Source organism: Bos javanicus, chromosome 16 (genome assembly GCF_032452875.1).
Source record: "Bos javanicus breed banteng chromosome 16, ARS-OSU_banteng_1.0, whole genome shotgun sequence".
Lineage (NCBI taxonomy): Eukaryota > Metazoa > Chordata > Mammalia > Artiodactyla > Bovidae > Bos > Bos javanicus.
The window spans coordinates 5719880-5732633 of record NC_083883.1 but is presented as its reverse complement, the minus strand read 5'-3'; the positions used below and the strand labels follow the sequence as shown (position 1 = coordinate 5732633).

Here is a 12754-nt window from a genome sequence, read left to right as displayed (position 1 = left end):
TGATATTTGAAAAATGCTTATTTAATCAACCAGTGCTTCAAGTCCAGAAGATTAAATATTTGAATCAGAAAAGTCTAGATAATCGAAAATTACACATTTTCAGTAGCAATCACCATAATCCCAGCTCTCCAAGCCAAGACACTTATTACAGTAAGTGATGGTGCTTAAGGAACAGCACATTTGTTGACCAGAGACTCTGTACATTGATCTAAAGGCAAAAATAACCCCTTTCTTTCCTCTTTTTAAGAGAATGTCTCAGTGATGCTCTTAAACTTGACTCTCTCCTTCCAATTGTTTAAGAGGAACTCCTATCAGGCAGCAAGTGCACATGGGGGCTGATTGTCACAAGTTTAAAGCTGCCACCTCAGAATGATTTTCAAAAAACCTTCCCTCCACCCTAAAGGCTTTGCAGGTGAGTGGGATCAGCTCTGGCTCCAGGGCCTGGAGATCTCCCGCTGCCAAAGGCCTGCAGAAGAGGGGCACACTGAGCATGGGGGGCCACGCAGCTGAGGATAGCCAAGCACCTAGAATGCTGCTGCTGTCAGGGAAAGGCCCAGTCCAGGAGGCAGTTTTTGAAGGTACGGGAGGTTGGGGGGGAGGGGGTTTAGTCGCTAAGTCGTGTCTGACTCTTGCGACCCCATGGACTGTAGCCCACCAGGCTCCTCTGTCCATGGGATTCTCCAAGCAAGAATACTGGAGTGGGTTGCCATTTCCTTCTCCAGGGGGATCTTCCTGACCCAGGGATCAAACCCGGGTCTCCTGCACTGCAGGCAGAGTCTTTACCAACCAGGCTATGAGGGAAGTAAAGGTACAGGGCATCTGCCTAATTCAAAGCCCTGACCTACACAAATGTGCATATTCTACTTAAATGGCTGGAAGAATTGGTGAGCTGGCCAGGGTATCCTTCAATAAAAAACGTCTGGTCCTTAAAGACAGTTTATACAACTCTAGGGTCGTTTTTCATATCCTGCAGGCTTGGGAGACACTGCCTGAAGTGTCTGCCTGTGTGCACTTGCTCACAGACTTCCTAAAAGTGATTTAAAGAAAAGAGGAGGCAAAGGGGTCGGGAGGATTTAAGAGGCATTACTAACAAATGCAAGCTTGTCTGGTGGATGGATAGATGAGTAGAATATCAAGAAAGATTGCATCCTAGCAAAGGTGACCATTCAGGCCAAGCCCAAACCTGTTCTGAGCAGCAGCCAAGCAGAGGTGAAGAAGAAAAGATGCAGAGATGCAAAGGAGACCTAGAGCACCCCCGAAAGGATAACTGAGGAATGATTCTAATGACCAATAAGGAATGGAGCAAGCAGCATTTATTATATAAAATGTAGAGCCAAGGGTAAGGATACCTGGGACTATGGGAACCCACCAAATCTAGCAGGGAAAGTTGCCTCTGCCAGCTCACCACAGTGCTTCAAGGTGGAAAGTGGTGGTACTTTTAGTGAGTTGTTTATACAGCTTGACAAAGTCAGATTTCACCTGTGCTGGCTGGGATAAGTGCTTTGGGGGAGGCATAATTTTTAAGGTTTGAAAGGGACATACAGGGACATACATGGGTGCAATTTACCCAGTGACATGTGGGCACGGTTGGGTGCCAGGTGGTATTCTCTGAGCAAGTGATACTCTGGGGACCGACCAAACTAAACCCAGAGTTACACTGGACGGTGACATTCTCAGATGCAACATACTTTTCCTTATCCACGGACAGCTTTCCATTTTCTACCTCTGGTTTCAAACACGTAACTGTAAGGGAAACATATTTTTGAGCACACTGTTTCTCAATAAAAGGCAATATAACAGCATTTAACAATCAGAATGATGAGAAAGTCTGTTCATAAGTTACACTCAGGTCTTTCAAGTTGTTCTATATTATCTTTCATTTTCATAATACAATAGTATTATAATAGCAATAATACAAATTACAGTAGTAATAATTAACATTTGTTGAGCAAGTCCTTTTGTCAGTCATGTGCTAAATCCTTTACATGCCTTATCTCATTTAATTCCCACTACAACTCTGATCAGATACTACAAAGAAACTGTAAAATAATTTCCTCAGTGTCACATCCTTTTAGGCAGCAGAAACTTTGCTCTTAGTTGCTACACCCGCTGCCAGCCTTGATCTACATATGGTCTTAGGTATGTACTTTTCATTGTTCAGGCCTCATAATCTTTCTGAGCTAAATGAAATTGTTAGAAAAATCATGAAAGTACCATGGACATAATGGATGGTATTCTACAGAAAGCATTCACAGTAAATCTCAGTTTGCCTGCCTTGGGCCTTCTCTGAAGCTGGAGAACTATAATTGGAATTGAAGAGGGGGCAGTTACTGCCCTCAGGGCAACCCTAAACTATGGGAGACAGAAAGCAGTGGATAAACACCTCAGTTTCCCACCCTTCAGACAGACAATTTTAAAAGGCATTCCTTATACTTAGTGGTCTCAAAGAACTGAGCACCTACTGTTTACGATACTTATCTTTTCCTTTTTTCCCTGTCTCCATGTCATCCTGCACGCCTGCTCCCCAAGATCCTAGTTCCCATTTTTGGAGCCGAGTGCATCCAAAATGAACCACTGGTACTCCAGTCATTTTGTCAAGCTTGGCTTTCAGAGTAACCCAAACTATGGTACCCAATAATCTCTATCGTGTTGGTGTGAAGAATCTTTCACAATGATGACATTTCGTTTCTTAACCTGATTAGAGACAGATCTTTATAGCCCTAGGTACTCATTTCTTCTGCTTTCTGGCATTTAAACTATCAGATGGATCAGCAAGGCTGAGTTAGAGCACGAAATGTCACTAGACATCAAAGGCTCCCCTAAGTTAATTCCTCAATGTGGGAGCTTCCATTGTTACAGAAGTTTATAAATGCTTCTTGCCCTCTTGACTTATAAATACAGAGCTTTGTAGGATGGTGTCTCTCTTTACTGGAACATCGGGCACAGTGCTTACACAGTATATATGCAGGAAAAATGAGAAAATGAGACTTTGAGGGGGATTTTATCAACTCTGCTATTTTCTCTTGCAAGAAAACTTTTCTTCTAAGACTTTTTGTTTATGTTTTCCAACTGATAAACTTTGTTCTATAGCTCCTTGCATGGCACTAGTGATAGGTATAGTATCTGCAACCACTTTTGCACAATATTTCTGAAAAGAACAACCCCAAAGTCACCTGGTATTAAGTACTATGATCATTTGTGGAACCAAGTGGGACCATTTGAGAAATCTGTAGAATACTTGTGAAAAGCTCTCTCACTATTCTTAACTTTTTTACATGCTGGCATTTCAGGCTTCCGTGTGCCGTCTTCTTGGCATACACTTTTTCCATCAAGAGAAACAGGGTAATAGCCTCCATCACATGTATATGAAATATGGTCCTCACTCCTAACAGGAAAACCTCTCTTTTCACTTGTGATTCTAACAGTCTCCAGCCCTTGTGTTGAACAGTATACCTCTGATAAATAAAAAATGATGCTCATGTTTAAGAAAATCATCAGGGAGACACGCAAACCTGTCTCAGGAACTGATAAAATTGACAAGAAGTCAGCATGGAAATGGATGCATATTTGAATAGCACCATTAGCAAATTCAAAAATTTCAAATTTGCACCCCAAAATTGCAAAATACACTTTTCAAGTACATGCTAAACATTTGCAAAAAATTACTTCATGCTTTTGCAATAAAAGAAGTCTCAATAAATTTAAAGGACTGAGATCATATAGACTACTATTTTAAAACTTTAACATTATCTACTATTTATGAACATTTATACTTATGCCATAGCAGTTTCACTCTTGCATGTTTATCTGGCATACATCTGTGCACCCAAAGACATACAAGAATACTAAAAGCAGAATTATTCTTAATAACTCTAAACTGGAAACAATCCAAATGCCCATCAAGAAGAGAATGAATAACTCAATTATATATATATATGTTACAAAGGAGTAATAAACAGGTATACAAAGAAACATACCAGAGCTTCAATCCAGAATATGAATATCACAAACTTGTGATCAAAAGAAGCAAAGTACAAACACCAAACCATTCTGTTTATATAAAGCTCTAAAATATATGTTGTAAGTCAGCCGAACATTTACCTTTGGATAGGAAAGTGACTGACGACTGGCTAATGCCATGGGGATACCTCTCAGCGGTTACATGGGTGTGTTTGCTGTGCTCTCTTCTGTGTGTTACTCTTTAACAAAAATGTTGAAAACTTAGGTGCTAAAGGAAGCCTGTATAAAATTTTAATTTTCAACATTTTTTCATGAACAATAATAAATTCTTAATTCATCTTTTTGTGATCTTCCTTGGGGTTACCACATCCAGAATGATTGGAACTGCCTATTAACATATACCTCTTGGCAAGTCTTTATTGACTTATATATACCTCTCTCTCTATTGTCAAGGATGAAGAAATAAATATTTTCAGAGTTTTATATCAGCTTTAGAGGTAATACACAGGATGAAATTTGGTCATTGCCTGAGGTCAGGGTTTTTTCTTCTTTTGTTGTAAAATTGAAGAGAAAGAATACTTTAGAACCTTTATTTGGATGTCTGCTTCTGATCAAGATGGAATAACAAGGATAGGATTCACTCTCAGCCTGGAACATTTTAAAAAGGGCAAAGGGGGGAAAGACAAACTAAGTGAAATAATGTTTTTTGACATAAAGTATCAAGCAGTAAGAAGACATTGGTCCCTAGTAGTGAGGAAGCAAATGAGAAAAGCTCTTTGATGGTCACAGTCTGAGAGTTTTCAGGCTTCAGCACAGAGAGGGGAGAACCAAGGCAGAAACTCCACCTCTCCCTGAAGGTTATTAAGAAGTTAATGAAATAGAGATGAAAGTCCAGAGAGGTCAGTGTTCACAGGGCAGAGTGACGAAGAGAAAATGTCTGGTCAGAGACAGAGCATTGCAGATCTTCAAAGGATCCCCTTCAAGTTTTCAGCTACATGTTAAGTTTCAGCTGCATGTAAGCAAATAACCAACAAAGAACCCCAAAAAGCAGAGAAAACAATATCTATATTCACTCAGGCCTGAATATAGCTCATTTTACCACCAGATAGACTGCAAAGCCTCATATTTTGTGGGGAATTGATAAAATAATCAGAATAATATTGTCTGTGCAGGGGGCTTCTCTGATCCCTCTAGACAAAGCTAAAAAGCAAGACTGAAGATAATCAGCTTCCAAATAATTTAACTGCATCCCAGACTAAATTCAAAGATATTTTCAACAAATTCAAAAATATCCAGCACCAAAACATCACATTCAAAATGTCTGGTATTCAACTTTAAAACTACTATAAATACAAAGAGGCAAAGAAAATATAACACATAATGAAGAGAAAACTCAATCAATCAATAGAAACAAACCCTAAAGTGACATGTGATATAGTTAGAAAATAAAGATACTAAAATGGTTATTATAACTATATTTCATATATTTAAGTATATAGATGAGAGATTGAACATGATAAGTGGAGACATTAAAAATATTTTAAGACCACCTCTATACAACCCAGCAATCCCACTGCTGAGCATACACACTGAGGAAACCAGAAGGGAAAGAGACACGTGTACCCCAATGTTCATCGCAGCACTGTTTATAATAGCCAGGACATGGAAGCAACCTAGATGTCCATCAGCAGATGAATGGATAAGAAAGCAGTGGTACATATACACAATGGAGTATTACTCAGCTATTAAAAAGAATACATTTGAATCAGTTCTAATGAGGTGGATGAAACTGGAGCCAATTATACAGAGTGAAGTAAGCCAGAAAGAAAAACACCAATACAGTATACTAACACATATATATGGAATTTAGAAAGATGGTAACAACAACCCTGTATGTGAGACAGCAAAAGAGACACAGATGTATAGAACAGTCTTTTGGACTCTGTGAGAGAGGGAGGCAGGGGATGATTTGGGAGAATGGCACTAAAACACGTATAATATCATATAAGAAATGAATCGCCAGTCCAGGTTCGATGTAGGATACAGGAATCTTGGGGCTGGTGCACTGGGATGACCCAGAGGGATGGTATGAGGAGGGAGGTGGGAGGGGGGTTCAGGATGGGGAACACGTGTACACCCATGGAAGATGCATGTTGATGTATGGCAAAACCAATACAATATTGTAAAGTAAAAAAATAAATAAATAAAATAAAATAAATATTTTAAAAGACCCAACTTAAACTTATAGAAATAAAAACTTGTAGTTGAGAGGTCTCACTTAACAGATGAGTATTTAAAAGTAAAAAAAGAAAAAAAATTTAGTCAGATTTACATTATATTAGACATACCAAAGGAAAAGATTAAGAAATTTGAACACATAACAATTATAAAAGATGAAATACCAAACATCAAAAGACTGGGGAAAAAAGAATCAGAGCTACAATCAATTGTGAAGCAATTTCAGATGGTTTCATATATGCATAAGCAGAGATCCTGAAAGAAAGAAGGGAATAGAGGTGGAAAATATTTGAGTAAATAATGGTTATAATTTATCAAGTTTTGTGAAAATTATTAACCAAAATTAAATAAACTCAATAAACTCCAGTGACAACAAACAAAAAGAAAACTGAATGAAGATACAACATATCATAATCAAATTTCCTAAAATCAAAGATAAAAAAAATTTTTTTTAATCTTTCTAATTCCAGTGGTCATGTATGGATGAGAGAGTTGGACTGTGAAGAAAGCTGAGCGCTGAAGAATTGATTCTTTTGAACTGTGGTGTTGGAGAAGACTCTTGAGAGTCCCTTGGACTGCAAGGAGGTCCAACCAGTCCATCCTAAAGGAGACCAGTCCTGGGTGTTCATTGAAAGGACTGATGCTGAGCCTGAAACTCCAATACTTTGACCCCCTCATGTGAAGAGCTGATTCATTGGAAAAGACTCTGATGTTGGGAGGGATTGGGGGCAGGAGGAGAAGGGGACGACAGAGGATGAGATGGCTGGATGGCATCACTGACTCAATGGACATGAGTCTGGTTGGACTCTGGGAGTTGGTGATGGACAGGGAGGCCTGGCGTGCTGCAATTCATGGGGTCGCAAAGAGTCAGACACGACTGAGCGGCTGAACTGAACTGAAAGAAAAAAGACACCCTAAATACAGAGGAGCAAAGAACAAGGCTGACAACAAACATCTTGTTGATAAAAAGTATTGTATGGTTTCACTTATATGCAAAACATAAAAACCAATCAAACTATATGAATAAAACAAACATGTGGATGCAGAGAACAGAGTAGTAGCTACCAGAGGAAAAGAGGTGGGGGGAGGGCAAAATTGGGAAAGAGATCAACTGTATGGTGATGAGTGTAAACTCGAATTCTGGTGGTGAGCATGCTGTAGTATATGCTAAATTTGAAATATACTATTGCATACATCAAACATAGAATGCTAAAAACCAGTGATACTTCAACAAAAGTTAAAGAAAAAAAAAAAGATAATAGGGACTTCCCCAGTGATCCAGTGGTTAAGAATCTGCCTTTCAATGCAGAGGACTCAGGTTCAATCCCTGTTTGGGGAACTAATATCCCACGTGCAATGGGGCAAGTAAGCTCCCCCCACACACCCCACAACTACTGAGCCTGCACACTTGGGAGCCCACATGCAATATCAGAGAGAAACCTGACCACCACAACAAAAAGATCCCACATGCCACAGCGAAGGTCCCACTTGCTGCAACTAAGACCTGATACAGCCAAATAAATAAGTATTTTTTTTAAAGAAGACAATAGAAGCAATATTTTTAAAATAGCAAAAGAAAAAAACAATCTAGAATTCTCTACTCAGAAAAAATATCTTCCAAATACAAAGGCAAACTAAATTTTTTTTCAAACGTTTAAACCTAAAAGAATTCATTACCAGCATGTCTAAATTATAGGAAATATTGGTGGAAGTAATTCAAGCAAGAGGAAGATGATACCAGATAGAAATCTGTATCTACACAAAGGATGAAGAGCATCAGAAATGGTAAATATGTAAATAAGTAGAAAGATTTTCCCTTGATGTGTCCTTCAGTAAGGAAATAGCTGAACATATATGGGATATTTATACCATGGAATACTATTCAGCAATAAAAGGGAATAAATTATTGATGTACATAATCACATCTATCAATTTGAAAATAATTGTGCTGAATGAAAAAAGCCTTATAAAAAAGCATATTATTTCATCTGTATAAAATTCTAGAAAATGTGAGCCAATCTATGAACCAATGTGAGCCAATGTGAGCAGAGCAATGAATTTCTGGGGACAGTGAGGGAAGGGCTTGAGGAAGAAGCATGAGAAAACTTTTCAGACAGATTGATATGTTCATTATCTTGATTGTACTGATAATTTCAAAAGTGCATACATATGTCAAATTGATAGACTTACATATTCTACATGTATGTATTTTATTGCATGTCAATAAAAAAATAAAGCTGTAAAAAAATACCTGATTTGAAATGTTCTAAAAAGCTGACATAAGGGAAATGTAATAAATATATATTTATTTTATTTTACTTTAATTGAAATGTATTTGATTTACAATGTTAGTTTCAGGTGTATAAGGTAGTCAGTTATACATACACACACAGACACAAATGTACATATATTAATATGCATCAAATAAATATACTTTTTAAAGCTGTAGTAATTTTCTCTCAGATAACACTTTTCCACACTAGATTTCTTTTTAAATAATTTAGACTAAAATACTCTAGCTCTCTAATTGCAAATAAATCTAGAATTATCTCTGTATCTGTCAAACTTCTTAATTTTTCAAAATAAGCCTTAAAATGTCATAGTAATACCTGACATTTATATCAGGTTATAATTTACCCATAAATATCACCAATTACAAATATATGGATATAGCACATTTGTGACAACTTGGATATACAACTTTTCATTTTATGATTTATAGACGGTAAAAAGTTTTTTGTTTTTAACATAGCAGTCATTGAAACTTTAAACCTAACTTAGAAAACAGGTTGATTTTTAAGCATCTGTGAGCCTCTATTTATACATGAGAAACTAATATATTAGCTGTTTTTTCTATTCATTATGGTAGATTCCTCCAAAGATGCTATTTATTCACCCTCCTATTCTTCTTTAAATATGCTTTTAATTTTGTTTTTTTATTAATAAAATATTCCCTATGTTCCCAATAGAATCATAGTCATATTATGAATATCATTCTTTTCAAGTGTATTTAGTTAATTCCTGATTTTGAATATTGATTTCTCAATAGGTTGATCTAAACCAGGACTGCTCATTATTTGTCTCTACATAATATGTTAAAATCTAACTGTATGGAATCCATGTAGTCTGGGTCTCCATGATGTCACTTACACAATGACAGAATTCTTGTAGTCTGAATGGAGTAATTTTCCTCATTTCCCAACATTCCCATCTAAGACCAGAAGAGCATCCACTGATCCCTCACCTCCTTGCTCACTTTTCCCAAAGGAAAAGGAGGTGGAGGAAGAGACAATGGGAGTGTCTCATCTATGAAAGAGTCTCTACATTTCTGGTCAAGGCTTTCTTCCTTCTATGGCAGGACCTAACTCCTGAGTCTATGTTCCCTAGACCAGGTAAGGAGGCCCAGATCTTGCCTAAAGGGGAATTACAATAGAAGTTGTAGTGTCCCCCAGATACTATAACATTTTCAGCAGGAACTTCATGATTTGAGCTTGAACTTTGCCTCCACTTAGCTCTTGGATTTTGCTTTTTTCCCCTACTGAATATGATGCCAAAGACACACATGGATTGAAGAGAGGATACATGTCTGTCATGTAGCCCCTTCACGGAACACAACCTTGTTCTCTTGGTGAAAAGATTTGCCTAACTCAATGAAATGATAAGCCATGCCATGTGGGGCCACCCAAAATGGGCATCTAGTGAAGAGTTCTGACAAAAAGTGGACTACTGGAGAAGGAAGTGACAATCCACTCCAGTATTCTTGCCATGAGAACTCCGGGAACAGTATGAAAAAGCAAAAAGATATGACACCAGAAGATAAGCCTTCTAGGGCAAAAGCTTTTCAGTATGTTACTAGGGAGGAGTGAAGGGCAGTCACTAATAGCTCTAGAAAGAATGAAGTCGCTGGGCCAAGGCAGAAATGACATTCCATTGTGGATGTGTCTGGTGATGAAAGTAAAGTCCAATGCCATAAAGGACCTATTGCATAGGAACTTGGAATGTTGGGTCCATGAATCAAGGTAAATTGGATGTGGTCAAACAGGAGATGGAAGAGTGAACATCGATATCTGAGGAATCAGTGAGCCATTAAAATGGATGGCAATGGGCGAATTTAATTCAGAAAGTGAAAGTCAATCAGTTGTGTCCGACTCTTCACGACCCCATGGACTATACAGTCCATGAAATTCTCCAGGCCAGAATACTGGCGTGGGTAGCCTTTCCCTTCTCCAGGGGATCTTCCAAACCCAGGGAGAGGACCCAGGTCTCCCGCATTGCAAGCAGATTCTTTACCAGCTGATCCACAAGGGAAGACCTTAATTCAGATGACTATTCTATCTGCTACTGTGGGCAAGAATCTTTTAGAAGAAATGGAGTGGCCCTCATAGTCAAACAAAAGAGTATGAAATGCAGGACCTGGGTGCAATCTCAAAAGCAACAGAATGATCTCAGTTTGTTTCCAAGGCAAACCATTCAGTTTCACAGTAATCCAAATCTATGCCCCAACCACTAATGCTGAAGAAGCTGAAGCTGACTGGTTCTATGAAGACCTACAACACTTTCTAGAACTAACATCAAAAAACCTGTGGCAGATTTATGTTGATGTATGGCAAAACCAATACAATATTGTAAAGTAATTAGCCTCTAATTAAACTAAGTAAATTTAAATTAAAAAAAATGTTCTTTTCTTCATAGAATGCAAAAAGAGGAAGTCCAGAGATATCTGGAATAACAGGTGAGTTTGGCCTTGGAGTACAGAATGAAGCAGGGAAAAGGCTAACAAGTTTGGTCAAGAGAACACACTGGTCATAGCAAACAGCTTTTCCAGCAACCCAAAAGATGACTCTGCACATGGACATCACCTTATGATCAATACCGAAATCAGATTGATTATATTCTTTGCACCCAAAGATGGAGAATCTCTATACAGACAGGAAAAACAAGACCTGGATCTGACTGTGGTTCAGAGCATGAGCGCCTTGTTGTAAAATTCAGGCTTAAACTGAAGAAAGTAGGGGAAACCACTAAGTCATTCAGGTATGACCTAAATCAAACCCCTTATGATTACACAGTAAAGGTGATGAATAGATCCAAGGGGTTAGATCTGGTAGAGAGAATGCCCAAAGAACTACACACAGAGGTTCATAACATTGTACAGGAGGCAGTGACCAAAACCATCCCAAAGAAAAATAAATGCAAAAAGGCAAAGTGGTTATCTGAGGAGGCCTTACAAACAGCTGAGGAAAGAAGTGAAGTAAAACGCAAGGGAGAAAGTGAAAGACATACCCAACTGAATGCAGAGTTCCAGAGAAGAGCAAGGAGAGATAAGAAAGCTTTCTGAAATGAACAATGCAAAGAAATCAAGGAAAGCAATAGAATGGGAAAGACAAGAGATCTCATCAAGAAAATTGGAGATACCAAGAGAACATATGCAAGGATGGGTGTAATAAAGGACAAGAATGGTAAGGACCTAACAAAAGCAGAAGAGATTAAGAAGAGATGGCAAAAAAACACAGAGGAACTATACAAAAATGGTCTTAACAACCCTGATAACCATGATGGCATGGTCACTCATCTAGAGTCAGATATACTGGAGTGTGAAGTCAAGTGGGCCTTAGGTCTTACGAAGCATTACTATGAACAAGGCTAGGTGCATGTGATGGAATCCCAACTGAGCTATTTAGCATCCTAAAGATGATGCTGTTAAAGTGCTGCACTCAATATGCCAGCAAATTTGAAAAATTCAGCAGTGGCTATAGGACTGGAAAAGCTCAGTTTTCATTCTAATCCCAAAGAAGGGCAGTGCCAAAGAATGTTCAAACTACCGAACAACTGTGCTCATTTCACATGCCAGCAAGGTTATGCTCAAAATCCTTCAAGCTAGGCTTCAGAAGTATGTGAACTGGGAACCTCCAGATGTGCTGGCTGGGTTTTGAAAAGGCAAGAGGAACCAGAAATCAAATTGACAGAATTCAGTACATCATAGAGAAAGCAAGGGAGTTCCAGAAAAACATCTACTTCTGCATCATAGTCTATGTGAAAGCCTTAGAGTGTGTGGGTCACAACAAACTGCGGAAAATTCTTAAAAAGATGGGAATATCTAACCACCTCACCTGTCTCCTGAGAATCCTGTATGTGAGTCAAGAAGCAACAGTTACAACCAGACAAGGAACAATGGAATGGTTGAAAATTGGGAAAGGAGAATGACAAGGCTGTATATTGTCACCCTGTTTATTTAACTTATATGCAGAGTACATAATACAAAATGTCAGGCTAAATGAATCACAAGTTGGAATCAAAACAACCTCAGATATGCAGATGATACCACTCTAATGGCAGAAAGTAAAGAGGAACTAAAGAGCCTCTTGATGATGGTGAAAGAAGAGAGTGAAAAAGCTGACTTTAAACTCAACATTCAAATAACTAAGATCACAGCATCTGGTCCCATCACTTCATGGGCAAATAGATGGGGAAACAATGGAGACAGTGACAGACTTTATTTTCTTGGGCTCCAAAATCACTGTGGTCAGGGACTGCAGCCATGAAATTAAAAGATGCC

General features: G+C 38.3%; 1 protein-coding gene across 1 annotated transcript in view; it reads right to left on the bottom strand.

The window, feature by feature from the left end:
- The window catches only part of LOC133227532 (zona pellucida sperm-binding protein 3 receptor-like), a 63365-nt gene continuing 50611 nt past the window's right edge, over window positions 1-12754 (bottom strand). Inside the window, exon 12 of the mRNA XM_061382106.1 lies at window positions 1-1743. Within this exon, the coding sequence (XP_061238090.1) occupies window positions 1469-1743 (275 nt within the window). The 3' untranslated portion in view covers window positions 1-1468. The remainder of the gene's footprint in view (window positions 1744-12754) is intronic.